We start from the raw sequence: 15,613 nt of genomic DNA on the forward strand, positions 1-15,613 counted from the left end.
ATTTTTTTTAATGTATCTCAATTTCATATATCATGTAGAAAAAAAATTGAAAAACTCTACTTCAAATATTTTTTTGTTTAGTACTTCTTCAAAAATCCATTAATATCATTTTTGCTTTTAAGAGTGTCTCAAAAAAATTAAAAGATAGCCTTTTAATATTGTTTTTTATTTAGATGATATTTTTATAATTCAATATTTCAATTTGTTGCCCATTTAATTATATGTATATAGGTGTTGAGGTTGTCTTATAATGAATATTTTTGAAATATAGATTAATTAATTTGTGTGGAGTTTAGTCTTCGTCAAATAAAAATGACAAGGAAAGGAGTAACTTATAATTATATAGGGAAGGAATAAGAATAGAAATCATATAAAAAGAAATAAACATCCAAACTCCACTAAATATTACACAATTTTAGTAATAGCATTTCATTAACTAACAAATTATTTTTTTTATTCAATATCTTATTAATAAAGAAAAACAAATTATTCATTTATTCAGCATTAAAATTAACTCAACCCAAACTACAAATTTTAAATGTGTGTTTTATTTGAAGCTCCTCTACACAACACACAATAAATAAAAATGGTGTTTTCTAATTACGTCAATAGGCGTTTCTCTGTGGGGTTGGGTGAGAGATGAGCTTTTTAATTACGTCGATAGGCGTTTCTCTGTTTCTCTGTGGGGTTGGGTGAGAGATAAGCGTCTCTCTGTCGAGTTGGGTGAACACACATTTTTCACCCAGCGAATCACGGACCTTCATTTTCATCTGCCTTCTCCTAATTAGAAACTAACACGTGGCTGGTGTATCTAATACAAATGGGTGAGGTTTCTGGATATTTTGTAGATGCTCAATAGGGTTGCTCAGTTGTGCCCTATCCCCAGCAACCCATGGAAGACATCAATGGTAGCAGTTTCACTATAATCTCGTATATCTTTCTTAAACACAAACCCTAAGACCATAATCTTCTTTCCCGACACTGTATTGAACATCGATGACACGACCCTATTCACAAACCTGCTCTTCTGAGAATCATTGATATTATTGAACCTGCTTCCAGTAATTGGCGTCAGCCCATTGCATTCACAGATGTACACCAAATTCAAGATATGTTTCTGAAAGCATGGCCCGCCAAATCCAACACCGACGTTCAAAAACCTAGGTCTCATTCGAGAATCTTTCCCCATGGCAGACACGACTTCAGCCACATCGACCCCTGTGGCTTTACAGAGGGTGAACATGGCATTCGCCGACAAAATCCTTTACGCCAAGAAAGCATTCGCAGCAAGCTTCTAGAGCTCGGCATACCAAAGATTCGTGATGATGATCCGGTCCTCCGATACCCAGTGGGCATAAACCGCCTTTAGCGCAGCGATGGCCTTTTGGCCCTCAGCGGTCTCCCTGCCGCCGATCAAAACCAAAACCCGATAGGGTTTCCCCCGATTGTGAGATTTTGGCTTAGCTGGGAGCCTTGGAGCCTTTGTGTTATTTATGTCTTTGTGGTCATGTTTTGGTAATTGGTTGATGAAATAAAGCTAAATAATATAAAGCTAACAAATATAACAAGTAATTATCAAGTAGAATCAACATTAATCTACAAATACCTTGATTGGTATTTTCCAACAAGATGAAGTATTCGTCCGATTCCTCAATCTTCTTTGTAGTGTGAGGGCTCCTGCCCTGATTGATATCTCAATCAATTCACCTCTATTCATTTTCCAGTGGCCTATGCGATGTTTTATTCACTCCTAGTTCTCCTTTTCCATTGGTGTTTGTGTTCTCTCTCATGCCTGTGTCATTTCTGCTTGCTCTGCTCCTCTCCAGTTTGTCAGCTCTGTCATGATGGCGTGCAGAGGCTCCTCTGTTTGTAGACCTGCCGTAGCTCGTCCGGAGGACAACTCCAACCTACATAACAACCAACATTGCATTTTTTGATTCAGATTCTGCATCTGGAGTCCCAAATGGAGCTCCTCTTTAACTCTATTTATACAACATCAGCATTCCACTCGAAGGTTGAATGACGAAATCAATGCTTTGTGCTCCATGATTGGTGAATTACGGTTTGAACTAGACAGGTCTCATCAATGGCAGACAATCCCAGCATTTTCAGTCCACTTAGTTCCACATTGACTTGAATGTTTCAGTCCCAGAGGTAGAGCAAAACACCAGCAAGGCTCAGCAGCCTCCTCAGATCTCAGGTCCCCTTTAATCCAGTATTTTATAATTTTATATTATGATTCTTTACAGAGAATACCAGACAAACCTCTTCCTTGAATATATGTACCCACCTGCAATAGCCAAGATCATAGTCTTCTCTGAGCCAGAGATTTTGAACTGGCTAATTTTGTAGAAATCAAAATTTTTTGTACTTCAGCTGTCACCTTGACACAGATTTTACTAATACAAAACTCTCCAATTTCAATGTCCAAACAAAACATGTAAAAAAATCCAGAAAGTTGGAAGGGATAAGATTCAGGTTGTTTTACTACAAAATCTAAAAAGTAACCTTTGATGCAATAGGAATTGCATCCTGGTAGGTCATCTCGTTGATGTTCCATTGTTTATAGCAATTTTATAGAAAAGCAAATCTGGAAAATATCATCCTATTACCCTATTGAAATTTCTTGCCATGGAGCATAAAATTATATCCATTGAAAAGAATGCATTTGTCAAGGATTTAAGCATATCATGCCTAAGACAACCATATGTTCTTTTATCATGAAGTGTATGTTTTATACCTTCACTTTAAACTCCGAAAATCCTATTCTTGTATGGATTATTATTATGCTTTCATGTCCAAATCAATATGTCATGACATGGAAGGAATGAACCCAAAGAAACCATATAATGGCATAATAATCACTCAAAAAAAATTCCACTGAATATCAATTTGTGCGCTTTATCCTGTACCTGAAAAAAATCTCAGCTCTTTGGATCTTTGTTCTAGTTCTCCAAGATTCAAGCCAATTTGTTCTCTAAAACAAGACAGGAAGAACATAGAATTAAAAATCCAAGTTACTGTTTGTCATCAGGCATACCCAAAAGGACCACTTGTTATTGTCCCAGAAAACAATGTTCGAGAATTTAAAGTCAATGTGTTACCCCAACCCAAAGAACATATCAATAAGCCAAAACTTAAATTCTGCAAACTCTTGACAATCCACTGGCAAACCTGACTTGCATGCATGATGGTCGAGTCAGATGGCAAAGTTCAATGAACACACCATAAAAGAACAATAACCCAAAGAAATTCAGAAATGAAAATGCATTGTTTCAATTCTTCCTTGAATTAGTATCCTCTGCATTAGTTATCACAAATGACCTTTCTATGGACGATAGTATTGTCAATGTTTCTTTTAGCCATCATTTGATTAAAGTAACAACGCAATTACAATAGACATGAATTACCTAAGACAGGCTAAATTCTCACTTCCCAGACAACAATTTTCCATTTTTCCATTTTTTATTAAAAAAAACACATTTTTCAAATATCGAAAGCCACCAATAGCTTCTACAAAGAGTTGCACGAGTTACAAGTCAACTTAAGAACCAGCTTGTTGAGCCTTGAACTTTGATCCCATTATTTTACATACAGGCCAATCCTGATCCGCTTTCAACAACTTTAACAAAGGGTGGACTTTAAGATCACGCATTAACAATTTCTGTCCAATATCCAATTCACTCAAGTCCACATCAATGTATGGTGGAATAAGATCAGCTGGGCAAAGAAATTTGACAGTTCTCCTTATCGTGTTGAGATACCCACCTATCATTCAAAGGAAAAATATCAATTATGTACTCCATTAAAAATACTTGAGAGATAACATTGACTCAATATCAAGAAGAAAATCTGCTAAAGTCAACAATTTTATTTACAATAAAATGAACTAAATTTGGTGTCCTTGTGATTTTAACCTCCAAATAGTAAAAAGAATCTGTTCACCCTCACAAAATATCAAGTATTGAATACTGCATGATTGCAAAGCACTGTGCTCACATAAATAAAATTTCATAACATGGTATATTATATTTATGTTTCTAGGTTGCACGGAGACATATGGATCCTGATATGAATCTGATGAATTTTTTGGGAAGTCTGGATACAGGGAAATACAAGAAAACGCATGAACCAGAAACATCAATAATCCATCTTTAAATATATTTGTTCCATATTGATCTCACAAAGTCAGAAATGCAAACTTCTATGAGAAACTTAGTTTATGTGTTTCTGGTTGGGGAAGGAACTATTTTATAGGTGAAAGACTAAGGTATTAAGGCCTCTCACTTTGCCACCTTATTTTATTTTACGGTTTTTAATGTGTTTAAAAAAAAAATTAGAAGATCCAACTGATGAACTTCCCAATTCAATGAAGCAGCTTTAAATACAATCATTTGAATTGAGTCCATACAAGCAACTAGAGCAAATGTTTCTGAATAGTCAATGCCCTCTTTATGGGAGGAGCCTATAGCAACAAGAAAAGTTTTATGCTTCTTGAAATTTCCACCCATGTCATACTTGGTTTTATAAACCCATTTGATGCCAACCAGATTCTTACCCTTGGGTAAGGGACTAGGTCCCGAGTCTGATTTTTCATTAGGGCATCATATACAAATTTCAGCAGCCATGGCATCCCTCCATTCTGGAGAGCCTTTCTCTTTAGTGAAGTAGTGATATCTACATTAGCCTTGGAGACATGAGAACGTGAATCATGGGGCTGCCATTTGGTGGAAAATCGGAAAGGCAGAAAGAATTTTCCTTGTTGATAATTACTTACGATTTCTTTGAATTATTATTCTTTCTTATGTTCTTCCTTTATCTTAGTTCATCAAGCAAATACCAAAACCAAAACACGAAGATCAACGCACCAGAAGTAGGCGCACAGCTAGGGCAAAACCCCTATATAGGGGAAAACCCAATCAAGAACTCTTCCTTCAGTAATTCAAATGAGATAGACCAAGACCCTAGACCAGCAGACCTTCCTCCACCAAGTTAGCCTTCCAAAATGATTTAGTAGTCTCTTCTTATCCAAGAGCTTCAACCCAACAACAATCTAGAAATTTCAGCTTCTCAGCAACAGATCTTCAACCCAGCTTCAGGACTGCGGTTTCAATCTAGCAATTTCAATAGCTTTAGCCTAGCAGCTTCACAGCTTCGACCTTGATGCAGCTTCACAGCTCCGACCTTGATGCAGCTTCTTCACAGCTTCGACCTTGATGCAGCTTCAGAATTATTTTGCACATGAGAGAGAAAGGAAAAGACCCAAAAACTTCAATTCTAGCTTCCTTCTTGAACTTCGCACCTTTTCTACTTCCTAGCTACTTCAATTTGAACTTGTGTGAGATGTCCTCCAAATGAGTCGAGTTGCTGCATATATATAGTCATCTTAGGTGATCCAATTCTTCTAATAGGGACGACTTGTCTTTCCTTGAGGGCCAACTTGGTGGAGGAGGCCTAATTGACCTATTTTACAATAAAATAAATTTCTTCTTTGACAAATAAATCCCAAGAAGGGTTCTTTACAGCATGACATGGACAAGGACACTTGACATAAACCCTAGAAGCCTTCAATGGAGGCTTTGACCTTAAAACAATTGAACCAAGCATGAAACCCATGCTTTAATAAGTCAATTTATTTAATAATAAAATTTATTTTTCTTTACTTTTTATTATGACTCGAGTACAATTATGAAGACCGATACTAGTTACATTCTTCAACACTCCCTCCTAACTAGGGAGGTATTCATAATTACATATATATAGAGGTACTGGATGATCTCCAAAATGAACTACAAAGAGTTCTAGCACACTCAATGTTGCGGACTAGATTCCTAACCAGGGTAATCTATCCGGGTGGGATTAAGATGAACTCAAGCTTTCAACCAGTCTAGGTACCATCAAGCTTACTAACTAACCATCAACCTAGGGATCTAGGTGCGTATCCAAGGTCAGAGCTCCAAGACCAATGCCACCCTCACTCTTCGAGATCTAGCATCAACACACATAGGTCGGCCAAATGTCCTCCCAAGCATCTGCCATTTAGATGCTTCATCTATCCATAATAAACTAGATATATCCATTTGTCTAAGCATGCTACCAGAGTGTTCAACTTGTTTATGGAGAGACAAGCACAAACCCCAATTGGTAATAAACTTTCAAAAATATATACAAGTAAACACAAACCTTAGAGGTATTCAATCATCCTGATGCCACTTATATCAAGTTATTTGGAAGCTTTTCTTCTTTCATTTCTTCAAAAGCACCAAGACATCCTCAATACATTGTAGTACTTTCATTCATTCTCCAATTTCCTCTTCTAAGGTATCCATCATGACTATCATAATATGCCCTCCCTCTTATTTGGGGAGATTAACATCAAAGAACCTATCATGGCTTCATTCCTTTTTACAACATCAAGGTCATCTTGATCATCATCATCCTTATAGCTTTCTTCATCATGCTCATATGCACATCTTCACTATCTTGAAGATTGTGTACCTGCAAAACTTTAATAGCAAGTACAACCAAATACATATATAGAAGCATGAAGTTAACAATATCAAAGTTATGTCAATATAATGGAAGCATCAAAACAATCAAATACTTTAGACATCAAATACCTAAACCTAGTTAGGTTCATAATAAGTAAGAGACACATACCTTTTGCTAGGGTTATTGTCATAAACCCTAGACCACATCATTAAAAATTAAAGCAACTCAATCAAGATATCAGTCTCATTATATCTAGGGCCTCAATATTACTTTCAGAGATATATGACAAACTCTACTAAACCCTAGATTTCATATTCAAGATATTCAATCAAATAACAATTCTACTATACATGTTAGACTCTACTAGGGTTTGTTGCAAACCCTAGGATTTATCAAAACTAAATCATATCAGAAATCAATATCATCATATCCTAGAATATTAATCTTTACTAGGGTTTTTGTTACAAACCTTAGAGTTCACAAACATGAGCATCATCAATTAGGTTAGCATATATACACATCTAGGATTTCATAATCATGCACAAGCATACAACAATATCTACTAGGTAAACCCAAGACACAAATATCAATACATTAAAGTTAGACATACAACAATTTTGACCAAGATAGGGTTTCAATCAAACAGACAAAGATACACCTAGGGCTTCATTCCTAGGATCTTACTATAGATATTATAAGGGTTTGCTCATAAACCCTAATTCATCAAACCCCAAGGATCTAGGGTTTCAATACATAACTTTGGATAGCAAACCCTAAAGGACTAGGGATTTTATCATAACAATACCAAAACATAAAAAAATAGGAATTCTAGATTTCATCAACAACTCTAAGTAGCCCAAGGTTTCCATATTAGCATCGGCATACCCTTAGGTCAGGGTTTTACAGTGAACCTTTTTAAAATTCCACAAAAAGGGGTAGATTCAATCTAATGATTAATCACCCTAACAAGAATCTTTGTGACTCAAAACCCTAGAGTTGTTCCTTAACAAACCTTGTATGACAACAATTCTTGAAAGGTAAAACTTACATGCTTCAAGTCTATCCTTTGAAGTCTCCTCCATAATCCTTGAGTATTCAGTAAGCTTTCCTAACACGGAAAATACAAAAGGTTATTAGCATATCATTCAAACAAGTCTTGATGTGAGGAGGAAACCAAACATGAAAAGATGAAACAAAGAACAGAATACCTATCTTTTGGTAAATTCGTGGAGGCTCCCTCTTAATGAAATCTTGAGGGAAACCTACAACTAAAAAAAAAGGTGTTCTAAGAAGACATGTTAGACCTACAAGTTCTAGAAATCAAAATATAAAAGAAAACAATTCAAAACTTAGAACAAAAGGATATGCAAGGGATAGTGTTCCTAAGTATCTCTAGCAAATAAGTCATTGACTTTGGATTCTTCCATCTTGTTCTTCTTTGTGGTCCTTCAGCAGTAACATTCGCATGTTCTCTTTCTCTCTTCTTAATACTTGGATTCTCTGGACAATGGCTTTTGTAGTGACCGATCTCGTAACAATTGTAACATTCAATCTTGGATAGGTCAACTTTCTTATTTGGTCCTTTGAACTTCTTGAAGGTTCCCTTCTTGTGATGAGCAAAATAGGCATTTGAGATGTTTTCTTCTTCATCCTCTTTCTTGTTGTTAGTTAACAATACTCGAGCTTCTTCTTGACTGCATGCATTCCACATTTGCTCAAATGTTGGTGTATCCTTCCAACTGTTAAGTCCTGATGCAAAGGCACTCCAAGATTTTGGTAGTCCTAGAAGAGCAGTAATTACGAGTTCCTTTTCTAGGACAACTTCATCTATTGCTTGGAGTTCATCTCTGATTCTAGATATCCTTATAAAGTAGGATGCCACAATATCGTCTTTCGTCATCTTGATAGTTCTTAATTCATTCTTGAGACTTATTATTTGACCAATGTTCTTGATGGTGAATAATTTGGATAGAGCCTCATACATTTCTTGAGCAAAATCTATGTTGGATATATATGGAATGAGGTTGCCCTTTACACCATCCACTATTAGGTTCATGGCCAATATTTCGGTTTCTCTAAATTTTGCTTTCTCTGCTTCACTTGATTCATCTGTAGGCTTCTTGATTTTTCCTCGAACTAAATATTCTTCTCAAGGATGAGATCTATCCTCTTTTTCCATGCCCTATAGTTGGAGGCTCCTTTTAGTTTGTTTTCTCCCTTCATTGAGTTAGACATAGTTCTTATAGATAGTAGGATTATATCCTTATATGATCCCTTTAATGATCTTCCTTCAATCTCCTTTTTCCTTAAATAGATATGCAGGCTGCCTTTTTCTTCTTCTTCACCTTAGCTCTCATACCATGTTGGAAAATCGGAAAGGCAGAAATATTTTTCCTTGTTGATAATTACTTACGATTTCTTTGAATTATTATTATCTTTCTTATGTTCTTCTTTTATCTTAGTTCGTCAAGCAATTACCAAAATCAAAACACCAAGATCAAGGACACCAGATGTAGGTGCATAGCCAGGGAAAAACCCCTATATAGGGGAAAACCCAATCAAGAACTCTTCCTTCAGCAATTAAATGAGATAGACCAAGACCCTAGACCAACAGACCCCCCTCCTCCACCAAGTCAACCTTCCAAAATGATTTAGTAGTCTCTTCTTATACAACAACTTCAACACGGCGATAATCCAGAAATTTCGACATCTCAACAATAGAATTCTGAGCTAGCTTCAAGACTGCAATTTCGATCTAGTAATTTCAATAGCTTCAGCCTAGCAGCTTCACAACTTCGACCTTGATGCAGCTTCACAGCTTCGACCTTGATGTAGCAGCTTCACAACTTTAACCTTGATGCAACAGCTTCACAACATAGACCTGTTACCCACCTTTTTGTGGGTAATATCACTAGGAGAATTTCTTTTCCAAGATGGTCCTCTTCTAGTAGCCAGCAACCCATTGGAGCCACCAACTAGCTCATTGTGCCAATTTATCCGCCACCTGATCCTTCACCCATTTGCCATGATCATATGTTTGAAGGTGGGCCTCCCGAATCTAAAGGTATGCATTGTCATTTGGAAATTGAGTATTGTAGTTTGCTTATCATGGACACTTCTGGGCATGGATTAATGGGGGGATTCGGTGAAAAGAATGGGCTAGATTTGTGCTTTTGTCCCCTAGACCCCTTATAGGAATTAACCTTGGATTCTAGTCTCGTGGGATCTCTTTTACTGACCATTTGGTTCCAGGGATGGTATTTCAAGGGCAACCCCGATTTTGGTTATGTGTTGTGGAAATACTGAAAGAGGGGGTGAATCAGGATTTCTTTTCAATTGTTATTTTTACCAGTTAAAACATTTATATTCAGAACACAAGATGAACAACAAGAATAAATGCTTTTATTAATATAATCTTTGCAATAAAATAGATACAATATATATATGATTCCAATCTGTTGCCAAGCACCAACTTGGACTTTTGTGAGGCTCCAACCTCCAGAGCACCAACTCTGTTTTGTCAAGGCACCAACCTTGGACTTAGGAGCACCAACTCCCAGGACACCAATCCTTCCAGTTCTGAGGCACCAACCTCAAGGGCTCCAACCCTCTGCTGCAAACTGTCTGGATCTATTTTGTCAAGGCACCAACCTTGGATATAGGAGCACCAACTCCAAGGACACCAATCCTTCAAACTTCTGAGGCACCAACCCCAAGGGCTCCAACCCTCTTGTCAAGGCATGTTTGATAGTAATGTTCTACTCTCAGAACTCTTCTTTACTAAGTTTTGTCTGTTTACAGCTTCACTGTAGTCTCCATGCTACAACATCAATGGCAATCAATCTTCATATGAAGAAGTCTATAGAACTCTTCATACTGTCCACACAGAGTCTGCAATAGTCATCATGATCTCTGATAATGTCTCCACACAGCTTTAGTGAGTCTACTATTAGTTGCACTAAGCTCTGACTAATTCATCGCTGGTCTAAGCCTTTCATAGGTTAGCCCAAACAACAGAGTTGCTCATCCATCAGCTTCCTCCTGTCCTGCTGGACCTTCGACTTCCTCCTGTCTTGCTGGACCTTCGACTTCCTCTTGTCCTGCTAGACCTTCAGCTTCCTCCTGTCCTGCTGGACCTACCGCTGCCTCTGTTTCTTCCAGTTTTTCCAACCTCTAAACTTTCCTTGTTCTCTGTTTTATATTCCTGATACGCCTGACCTTTGGCTTCCTCCTTGCTCGCTTGAGCTTCGGCTTCCTCAACGCTCGCTCGACCTTTTGGCTTCCCTCCTCCGGTCGCTTTAGCTTCCTCTGCGCTCGCTCGTCCATCTACGCTCGCTTGATTCTTCGGCTTCCCAGTCCATGGCTTCCTCTATCTATTTGAGTGTTCCAATACTCACAGGACACGTAAATTCAGAAGAGAGGCCAAATTACAAAGAAATGTTGCATATTAAAAAATATTAGAGAGGCCCCTTTTTTCTTCAATATTTATACAATAGACTCAATCATTATTTACAGAGGATTTCATTGGAGAGGTTGTACCAACAGAGAGATCCCACATGCCATGTCACTATCCAATCGCAATCGCAACTTTCTAGAGGTCTTTTATAAGTCGTGCCTATATGACAAAGGACATCCTTTTCTTAATTTCTCGCCTATGCACGTTTCTCGAGGCATACCTTATCGCATATCGTTATCGCAATGGTTCAAGCCCACTAAAATATCAGAAGCATTAATTTATGCTTTTGGCCTTGAAAACTCGGGCAACATTACTTATCAGAATACACAGGAATACACGGAAAAACACCCTCCGAACACATAAGGTCGGACTTCAAATGCATTATGCCTGCATCTATAACTTCATTGGGTCTGCTCCTTCACAACTTTATCGCAATCGGCAGATTTGCATGTAACATAGCCAATTCCCTGATACCCGGACACGATATTATTTTAACCTGTTTTAATAACTCCGTCAGGTCCATATATATATCGTAATCGGCGCTTTCAATGTGGCAAGGCTTTACAAGAGGCTTGCAATATGCGACGGATGTGATAATATATTAAATCATATTGCAATGGTCCAGTCGGATCCGTAAATTATCGCAATCGGCACTTTCAATGTGGCAAGGCTTTATAAGAGTCTTGCGAAATGGCGGATGCGATGTAATTTTAAAGTGTATTACAATGGAATCCTCGAGCCCGAGTATTGTATCGCATCTATATAATATATATATATATCACAATCACATATTTAATGTGCCATCCCTTTATAACTTATGATATGATATTAAGCGGTATTCCTTAGCGATCCTCCACCGTTGATCTGCTCACAATCCGATGGTCAACACTTAACCCGATCAACCCAAAACTGTCTATTGATCCTTCGTCATCGATCAACCCACGCTGGATCCAACGACCTGCATGAATTTCGGGTGAGCAATTTTCAAGGGAAATAACCACCCGAAAAAAGTGCTTTTCTCTCTCCACTCAAGTGATATGTGTCGCCCATTGAATGGAATCGGACACTCTCCTCTAAATACCACTTACCGCCTAGCGTCCAACCGAAAACCACTACCACTATTACAAACCCGCTTATGGCTGCTAAACGTGGAGTAATGACTCTCCGCTCCAATAGCTCTTTCCGCTCTTCTCTGGTTTGATATGGCTCCACACTGATACACAGAGTAACGACTCTCCGCTCCAATAGCTCTTTCCGCTCTTCTCTGGTCTGATATGGCTCCACGATGGCTTCCGATACGCTGCTCCAATAGCTCTTCTCTGACATTCCTCCTCTATCTCATAATATGGCTCCTTTGTTAACTGCTCTTCCGCTGGCTTCTCCCCCTGATGTGTGTTCCTCTTTGTTCCTTCTAATGAACAATACTCTGTTAACTGCTCTTCCGCTTATGCACCTCCGATATGTGTTTCTCTTTGTTTCTCGTGGCTTCCAATGACCTCTTCCTCTTTGCGGGACTTCTTGGGCATATAATACATGTGATACTCCCGATATGGTTGTTTATGCTCCTCCGCTACGTGTTCCTCTTTGTTTCTTAGTTCTTACCTTTTTCTATTGTGTGTTCCTCTTTGCTTCTTCCGTTGAACTTCTTCCTCTGGCTTTTCTTTCACTGCTCCTATTCTGAGCTTCCAATGAGCTCTTCTAATGGTTTCCCTGATGGCTTTGCTCCTTGGCTTCTTACTCCTGTTTCTTCATGGATCTGCTCTGCTTCTCCTAGAATATTGCCATATTGACATCAATGATAATCCAGGTCAACAATCTCCCCCTTTGTTATTGATGGCAATATTCTTCTTCTCTCCCCCTTTGACATCAATGGCAAAGGAGTGCTCAGGGACTCCCCCTATCAAACTACTTCTGTTCTTTATGAATAGTAGATCTTCATGAGTATGTTACTCCCCCTGTAATAGTGCTCTTCTTTTTTTTTCAAGATAGAGGGATTGATGCTTTATCATCAATTAGCACATTATCCCCTCTTCATGTCTCAGAACTACTTTATCATGGCTTCAACAATGCTTAAGGATGCTCCACTTCAATGCTTTCAAACAGATTGCAAATAGACACACACCAAATGATCAAGTCTAGGTTTTTATGCTTCAATCCATATTTTGTTGTCTCCACGGTCAGAATTAAGAGGCCTTCATAGTCCGAATCAAGAGAAAATGCCACTTAAATTGTCTTTCTTTCTATCTCTCTTTAGGTCAAAGTTCCTTTGTCTTTATGTGCTTCTCCTTAAGTTACTGAGCTATATTCGACTGCACAACATTCTCCTTTCTATAGTCTTTTGATGAGCCATCTTTTCCTTGTGTTCTTGACAAAAAAGATCTCTGCAAGTTATCTCCACAAGCAAATTTTAATATCCAATATGTGACTGTCTTTTAAATTCTTTTTACTGATTGGCATCTTTTTGCAATGCTTCAGTTTTTTTAGATGTTGCCAACTGCTCTTACTTCATGCTTCATTCCCAGATGTATCTGTTTATTTGAAGGTTGCCTCTATTTGTGTCCATAATCTACCTGTTCTCACATCAAATCCCTGAGTCGAAACATTTAACATCTGTAATATCAGCACCATAGTTATTTGCCCTATTTCTCTAGTATTAGATGACCTTCTCTGTTGCTCCAATTACCACTTAGTGATCAAGTGGAAAACAATCTTCAACAATAGTTCAAAGAATAGTTAAGAGATCAATTCTTCAATGGGGTGCTCCTGAGAGATGATATTTATCAAAGAATGATCATTAATATAGCTCAATAAACATTTCATAAGGACCCTTTCACGAATAGCTTCTGCAACAATGATCAAGAATCACAAGCTCCCCCTAACTGTATGCATCATCTCTTTTGGCAGTCTTCCCATCAAATGCTTAGATTGTCAAAAATTAGGCCAATAACATGTGTTGTTGGCAGGAGAGTTCAAGGGACTTTCGGATCGTATTAGCTTCCTTCTCCATACTTGTGTAATTTTCTTCTTTTGCATGGTTCTAGCTTGTGTAAGAGCTCAAGTTAAGTTACAATCACATGCCTAGCAAATCTCCTCAGGAACTACATACTTCCCTTGATCGAGAAAGATCTCAATTATCTGTCGCCACACCTCCAACCCCAAAAAGTAGTGCATCATGTCAATGTCCTTCATCTCAAAATCTATAGCTAGGTCTCTCTTACACATCTCTATGAGCTTCTCAGCCCTTGTAAGAAAGAGATCATCCAAATTCAGTACAAGAATGAGTGGATCGTCAGCGACTAGTATGTAGTACAAGTTGGGATCTACCTCACTCTTTATGAAGCCCATGCCTAGCAGTACAAGAATGAGTGGATCGTCAGCGACTAGTATGTAGTACAAGTTGGGATCTACCTCACTCTTTATGAAGCCCATGCCTAGCAAATACCCATCAATCCTCAAGTACCTTGGCCTAAGTGTCAGCTTGACACCATACAAAGCCTTCTTTAACCTACATAAATGAGAATTTCTCCCATGCACATCAAAACCTTGTGGTTGTTCGATATATACCTCCTCGATAACCCAATTAAAGAAGGTTGCCTTCACAACCATCCAATGTATCCTTCACTCCATCTCTGAGGAAATAGACATAATAGCCCTAATGGAAGTGTGTCCAGTGACTAGAGAGAACGTCTCCTCATAATCCACTCCCTCCTTTTGGGAGAACCCTCTCGCCACAAACCTAGCCTTATACCTGTCAATGTTGCCATTTGCAGCATGTTTGATCTTGAAGATCCATCTCGAACTAACCATTGATTTCCCCCCAACCTCAACACAATGTCCCACACATCATTCTTCATGATGGAGGCATAAACCTTCACCATGGTAGCCTGCTACCTCCTCATAACTACTAGGCTCAGATTCAATGATGTCACTCATGAGTGCCATGTAACTAGGAAATTGTCTTGATGGTCTACTCTCTCCGAACATCGCTACTCAACAACCCTGAGAGTATGCTCCAACCATCTCAACTTCCTCCAGATAGGAGTAAAAGGTGCCCCCTATTCCTCCTCCTAATCTGCAGATTAAGTACCTATTGCTTATGTTATTGGCCTCTCCTGAGACATTCAGATCCTCTTGCTCCTGATCATCTGCCACTATTGGTATTATATCATTGGATTTCATGAAGGCCTTGTGCTCCTCAAACCTCACATCCCTGCTCACCAAAGTCTTCCCTTACAATGGGATGTACACCCTGTATGCCTTGGGAGTCTCACTATAACCAACAAAAATGCCCTTTAATCCTCAGGGCTCCAACTTTATCCTCTTCTCTAATGGTACATGGCTATTTATTAGACACCCAAAGATACAATGCCTCACCTCTAGTTTCACTCATGTCAACATCTCCTCAAGAGTTTTGGCCCCCAAGACTTTGTGAGGACTCTTGGTTTTGAATGTAGACTATTGTATTATGCTGCTACCATAGGAACATAGGTAGTTCCTGATCATGAATCATGACTTAAGTAACCCCGACAATGGCCCTTTTTCTTTTGAGAAACCCCATTATGTTGCAAGTTGTAAGGAATCGTCAATTCTTCTTTGATGTCTACATCTCTGCAAAAGTCATTGAACTCATTAGAGGTATACTCACCCCCATTGTCCAATCTAAGG

General features: G+C 38.4%; 2 protein-coding genes across 3 annotated transcripts in view; both read right to left on the reverse strand.

The window, feature by feature from the left end:
* Positions 1-865: 865 nt before the first annotated feature.
* LOC149211947 (UDP-glucose 6-dehydrogenase 4-like) lies at positions 866-1,243 on the reverse strand. Its single transcript, XM_089388522.1, has one exon. It carries the CDS (start codon positions 1,241-1,243, stop codon positions 866-868), a length of 378 nt encoding a protein of 125 aa, XP_089244648.1.
* A 2,009-nt stretch (positions 1,244-3,252) lies between these two features.
* LOC149211948 (Ribosomal protein L25/Gln-tRNA synthetase, anti-codon-binding domain-containing protein) overlaps positions 3,253-15,613 on the reverse strand; it is a 136,136-nt gene continuing 123,775 nt past the window's right edge. For both annotated transcript variants that reach the window (XM_089391631.1, XM_089391630.1), the window contains one exon: positions 3,253-3,768. In XM_089391631.1, the coding sequence (XP_089247757.1) occupies positions 3,545-3,768 (224 nt within the window). In that variant the 3' untranslated portion in view covers positions 3,253-3,544. The remainder of the gene's footprint in view (positions 3,769-15,613) is intronic.

The sequence above is a fragment of the Pinus tabuliformis genome, chromosome 1_1 (assembly GCF_031772625.1).
Source record: "Pinus tabuliformis cultivar Carrire ecotype Pingquan chromosome 1_1, CPIR1, whole genome shotgun sequence".
Classification (NCBI taxonomy): Eukaryota; Viridiplantae; Streptophyta; class Pinopsida; order Pinales; family Pinaceae; genus Pinus; species Pinus tabuliformis.

Coding starts and splice junctions, on each gene's coding strand:
- LOC149211947 (XM_089388522.1), bottom strand. CDS start 1,243: ATGTTCACCCTCTGTAAAGCCACAGGGGTCGATGTGGCTGAAGTCGTG.